General features: G+C 52.4%; 2 protein-coding genes across 2 annotated transcripts; one reads left to right on the forward strand and one right to left on the reverse strand.

Annotated features, from left to right (window-relative positions):
- Positions 1–129: 129 nt before the first annotated feature.
- On the reverse strand, positions 130–3,175 carry VTP21DRAFT_3686 (uncharacterized protein; the record flags this gene model as incomplete). Its single annotated transcript, XM_069394015.1, has 5 exons — positions 130–1,081; positions 1,154–1,586; positions 1,658–2,526; positions 2,614–3,040; positions 3,103–3,175. The coding sequence occupies 5 exons, from the start codon at positions 3,173–3,175 to the stop codon at positions 130–132; spliced, it is 2,754 nt and encodes a 917-aa protein (XP_069249124.1).
- Positions 3,176–3,397: 222 nt separating this feature from the next.
- On the forward strand, positions 3,398–3,704 carry VTP21DRAFT_3687 (uncharacterized protein; the record flags this gene model as incomplete). The annotated part of the gene is made up of 2 exons (XM_069394016.1): positions 3,398–3,434; positions 3,508–3,704. The coding sequence occupies 2 exons, from the start codon at positions 3,398–3,400 to the stop codon at positions 3,702–3,704; spliced, it is 234 nt and encodes a 77-aa protein (XP_069249125.1).
- Between the last annotated feature and the right edge of the window lie 2,296 nt (positions 3,705–6,000).

Raw genomic sequence — 6,000 nt, forward strand, 5'->3', positions numbered from 1 at the left:
ATGAGAGGCGACATGTGAAATAAAACGTAAATAGAACGAAGCGGAAAGGTATATATATCAACATATATATATATATTTATATATAAACAAATAAAAAAGGGAAAGCTCCAAGGTTTAGCTTGAAATAGACTACTTGTTCGAAGGACGGTTTTGGGATGCACTTGGGAAAGCGGATGGTATTCGATATGCTGCGTATGAACTTGAACGGGGATTAGTTTGAACTGGGCCGGGGGCGGCGGCTTGCGGCGGGGCCGTGGAGGTGGGAGGGGCGGGGTATGAGGAATCTACAGGCGGCTGAGGAGAGGGTGACGAATACACCGGCGGCGGAAAAGAAGGGGGGTAAGAATAGCCATTATAGGGCGATGGATCAACCCAGTTCCCATTCGAACCACTCCTTTCCACCGTCTGGCCATTGAGTTGTGGCTGCTGCGGCTGCGGCTGCGGCTGCGGCTGCGGCGACTGGGGCGCTTGTGAAGCGAATGCTCTGCTCGCTAGGAGATTACCCCTTCCGCTGCGAGCACGCGCTAGCGACACCGGCACGGCCACTTGCTTCGGCATTGGCCTTCTTCGACAGCTCACAAACGCACATCTTCCAACGCAGAAGAGCACCAGGAGCCCCAGGGCAACCCCCACCGGAATCGCTATCTGTTTGTTTTGAGATATCCAGGATTTGGCCACATCGAACACGTTGCCCACTTGACACACGCCATGCTGACAGGCACCGCCAAAGCCGCACGGAGTCCCATCAATGAAACTGCCTGTCAGCCGGATGCACGCTGCCGGATTCGATGGATCGTTGCAAACAATGTTGCAAGCCCCCTCTTGGAAACTGCAGGATTTAGTGATGTTCAGTCGTGTGCCACGGGCCGAGCACTGAGCGTCCCGGGAGGTGCACTGGCCAGAGGCGCAGCGAAGCCCGTTGGGTCCGCACTCGCTCCCATCTGGGACGCGCTTGTCGTCGGGACAGTTGGGGGAGGTGCCTGTGCATGTCTCTGCGATGTCACAACTCGAGAGGGCGGGCCGACATACCGAATTGGCAGGCTTCAGCTGGCACTTGTCACAGCAGTCATTATTCGAGTCACTACAAGCAAGCAAGCCATGCGGCGTTAATACAAGGATCAGACTTCGATGAGAGTGGATTCCCATAGGTTACCTGCAGACAGCCCCCGGTTTTAATGTACAGTTAGGGTTGCAGCATGCGTCGCCCTGCTCTCCAGCATCGCACTGCTCCCCCGCCTCCAAAATACCGTTCCCACACATCGCCAGCGTCTCAACTCGCTTCTGGCCCGGTGCTTGCAGGCAAAATCCTCGGCTCGGAAGGGTAAAGCAAACGTCGCTAATGGAGCAGGGTGAAAAGTTATTTGAGCTGGTGTTGCTGGTGGGATTCATGAGGAACTGCCCGCCGGCATCGCACTGGGTCGGGGAGAGCTGGCAGCACTGGCATCGATCGCCGATACAGGGGCAGTCGGAGGCAGTGCAGTCATGGGAGGCGCCAAAGCCGTGCCCCACTTCGTGCGCCACCACCTTCCACTCCTCGCGAGTGATGGAGGAGACGCCCGTTCCGGAGACGAATTCAGGCCCAAACTCTACGAACCAACAGGGAGGGGGTCAATATCTCTGGGGGAGGGGAGAGAGAATGTTACAAATGATCACTTGCCTGTCTGCTGAGAATTGGAAGAGCTCGTGCACAGCTGCCCCAGCCATGCAATCCCCACCCGGGGGCCCGAGTTGCACTTGGTCATCAAGTGCCAGAGCCCCGCTTCGTCGTTCCCGCGTTGCCCACGCCACTGACTGAAATCGCTCAGGCGCTGGTTGATCGAATAGGTGTCCGAGCAATCGCGATTCCAGGTGGCATTCTTGTCGGCACCGTTGGTGCAGGGAGGGGGATGGATGTCGATGTAGATGACCCCCAGCGAGACGTTGAAACTGGGCTCGTACACCCCGGAGGCGGAGTTGATATCGGTGATGATCTGGCGGCGGACGTTGGCGGTATTCTGGTAACTCTGCACATAGGTACAATCCGCGGCCACCCCCATGTAATTGATCATGCGGGAGGAAGGGCACCCGCGCCCATCCGCCGACTGGAACATCGGTCTAGTATTACTAGCGGCAAAAGTAGTAGTCGTGCCAGCACGACGCTGAAGGGGCATCGAGGCATAGAGCGGGCGGCTCTCCCACGAGGCGAATGGATCCACGGAGTCTGATGGGTTTCCGATAAGGGAGGAGAGCTGCCTTGAACGGCGGAGAGCCACGGCGGGATTGTTCCTATCCCTATTGTACGACAGCTCTTCCATTGCGCAAGAGGGGCCATGGTGGGCAGCGTGCTCGTCCCGCTTTGAGAGCGGCGAGGGTTGCGCATCCGAGTCGCGGTAGATCACCATTTTTGCCTGGCTGGCGTCGCGAGGGAGGAGGTGAGGGATATCGGGGTCCTCTGAGCGCTTCGTAAGCTTGTAGTTGGAGATGGCCTTGATGTGGTAGAGGTCCCCGAGGTGCGAAAATGCGCCTTCAAACACAGGATGATCTGGCCTAAAGAGACATATACCCATACCCATCCATATTGATGTTTAGTTGAAGACGTTAAACTTGGTAACTCTCAAGCAAAAAGAGACCTACCCTGCATGCTCATGAACCACGATTCTAGCCCATCCCACTGCCCCCTCGCGCGGCCCTTCGCCCCGCGCCACACCGGCAGCATCTCGCTCGTACCATTTCTGGGTGTTTGCGTCCTCTGCAACCCAGCCCTTAAAGACGCGATGGTCCTCATGCCTCAGCCTCTCCCATTCCACTTCGCCGGACTCTGGGTTGTGCACGGTGACAGCGGCCTCGGGGTGGAAGAGATCCTGATTGGGTTCGAGATGCAAGTGGAAGATTCGGCCAAAAGCACGAAATCTAAGCAGGAACGAGTCGTCATGGCGCAAGGATTCGGCCAATGGGAGTGGGGAGCGTTTCTGTAGCCCATTGAGCCGGGGAAGAATTTTGAAGGTCGGCTGCGAGACGTATTCGATTCGCTTGAGAGGATGATCGTGATGTAATGTGTGACCTACAGGAAGCGTTCAAAGTTAGGGGGAGAGGAGGGGAGGGCAGAACACAACCTCGACTTACTGTATTCACCGAGAACTAGCCATTGTAATGAGAGCAAGCATATTGAAAAGAGAGCATTCCGAAATAAATACATAATCTATCTATACTAAATGAGGGGACGACTAAAGAGAGGAGCCGGAAGAGAAAGGACAAGGGAGTTCAAGGGCAATGATAGTGAGAGATGGCGGCCAGCTAGCAAGATTCCTCTCTTCTTCGACAATACGATGACAATGCACTTCCGCTACGATGGGTAGAAGGATTAGAAAGGGGTGAGTCTGGAAAATGTGTCGCACAGACCCTTCAATTATAAGAGGGAATGGCTTGGCTTATGGGTGGGATGGCTCTGCGATCCAGTAGGATTGGAGGGCGGGTAAAACGGGGAAGCGTTACTATTTTAAAACCTCGCTGATGCATTCGGCCGTCTAGCCGGCTCCGACGGCTCGCTTTCTGGGGAGGTATCTTCCAAGCCGCCGCTGGCTCAAGGAGCGACCGGCCCGCGCATGCCAGCGCTTGTGCAAGCGCTCCCCTCACGCTCCCTCGCGGCAGAGCAGCGTCGCTCTAAGGGCCTTCCCCTGCAAACTAGTTTCATCACGAGAGCACAAAATAACCGTGCGATTTCTTGATTGGACCGTGCTACCTTGACTGGTTTTACAGCCAATCGATCGATCGAAGGCGGCTAATTGATATATTAAACTAAATGAAAGTTGCTTGTTATCTAAATTGAAGGGAATGGCCCTCTATCGAGATGGAGAGCGTTTCCCTTGAGTCAATGAAATCCTACACTCGGCTTTAAACGACACTCTCTATGCCCCACTATTCCCTCTGCTTGCCCCCCGGTCGTGATAATAGAGCCAAAAATCTAAGGGCAAAGTCGAAACCGACTTTGCAACCATTGATTATGATTAAGAGAATGATCACGATCCATGATAGAGGAGGCATGAATAAATCAAGGATAGCACGTTGAACAAAATGGACGGTCACCCCACCGGTGGTACACCTTTCAGCCATGAGTTTTGCATTTGAAAAATTCAACCAGAGAGAGAACATCCTAATCATTTAACAGTGGAAACGAGTTCTATGGCAGAGAGAGCATCCAGTCTCGTTGGCATAGCAAATCGCCGATTTATGCAGGCGTGTTTATTCTTCAACAGTGTATGCATTCTGTTAGCTCTCCCACATCCAACCCTGGTATGGTGGCTCGAGTTTATTGACGCCCATTTGCATAGGTCATCAAAAAACCTAATAGCTCCTCGAGTGCAAAACGCGCCTTTCATTTTGACGGCGGCATCACAAGGCATTTAGGCAAGCAGATGCTGCCAAGGGGTGATGGGGGGGTGCCTTTTCAGGAGGGGTTAAATAAAACTATTAAATGAAGCTGGGATGCGGCTAAATTTTCATTCGAGAATATAGTTATGCTACGATGAGTTATGGTTTGGTAGAATCACCTGAATAAATTTATTGTAGGAGAGCTGAGGCAAGGATAGAACAAACAAAAGGAGTCTCAATACTGTAAATAAAGCTATTGCTTTATTTGCTCAGAGTTGTGGCCACCTTCTTTCAGGAGCGAGAGGTGGTAATGAGCGTCGCCGTGAGTAGACCTAGATCATGTTGTCACCGACACAACGGTTGAAACATGCAAAACTGGCTTGCTTGGCCCATGCTCTCAGGCCGTTCCGCGATGAAGACAGCTGTGGCGAGTTGCATTAAAACCCCAAAAAGTAGGTAATCTTGACTCTCCATAGTAGAGAATTTTGTGGGTCTCTTCTTGGAACGGTTTTCAACGATGAAATTAATTTGTACGCCCCTCTTGTACACAGGATCAATTGGGGGATGATCACTGTATTTTACTTGAATATATTACTTGCATATTCGGAGAAGTGGGGTGGATCAATGAATGGCTTCCTATTCCTATTTCATGCTGTGCCAGGATTTATTCAGTAACATCTCTCGATATAGGCTAGGGCGCTCAAAAGGGCCGTTATGTGCTGTTGAAGGGACATTCTTTACATTTGAGAAGCTCATCGGGCACCCCTCTGCTTCGAGTCGAACATGGATATCGAATAAAGATAGGATTTTAATAGAACTGTATATACAGATTCATTATTTTTAGCCTTGCTCCTTCATCTTCATCTACATGAAATGGGGGGGAAAAATGAATGTCCATCAGAGAACGAGAGTAATGAATATGGCAGATATTGCTGAACAAGAGATGGGCTCGTACGGGCTCTGCTCTTCTACACTTGTTTACACGAGTTATAGTGTCCCGGATATCTTCCAGAGCATTCTCGACAGATGAGGATGGTGCTGGGGGCCGGGTAAAAGCAGCAGCTCCTGCCGTCTTTCGCCCCGCTCCAGCCGCTGCCGCAGTTCTGACAAAAGTGAAATGGGATCCAGACAACTTCCCTCATTTTCACGCCCAAGACATTGCTCGACTTTAAGCTATCTTTGAGGAGAAAAGAAGACACGCCCTATGGGGAGGCGTGGGGATGTTATTTATTGAGGCTATGGGAGGGGAGCTCGTGAGCATGTAGTATGTTTTTTTTAGAGTGTGAATGCTTTATGGGCATTGTCGGCGAGGGCATCCATTTTGATCGGATTTCCCAGGGCTGGCGGAATGGCCGAGCGGGGGGGAGGAGGGGAGGAAAACCGTCTAGAATGCTCGGGCCTGGTCACGAATGGCTAAGAAGATGACTCGCTTACCGCATCGATCTGGATGCAATGGAAGGAAGGGGCTCTTTGCCCTCGCTTCTCGCCCTGCTTATGCTATGACTGCATGCGTTTAAGCTTCATTCTCACCCTCCTATCCTCCCGGCCTGGCCTCCAAATGCCGCTTTAGCACACCGCCATGGGCCGGGCGTGGATTAGCAACTGGCAACCCCCTGCTCTTCCCGGATCCAGGGGCCATGCCGTTTTGGGTCG

The sequence above is a fragment of the Calcarisporiella thermophila genome, assembly GCF_041956535.1.
Source record: "Calcarisporiella thermophila strain CBS 279.70 unplaced genomic scaffold VTP21scaffold_18, whole genome shotgun sequence".
Taxonomy (NCBI): Eukaryota; Fungi; Calcarisporiellomycota; class Calcarisporiellomycetes; order Calcarisporiellales; family Calcarisporiellaceae; genus Calcarisporiella; species Calcarisporiella thermophila.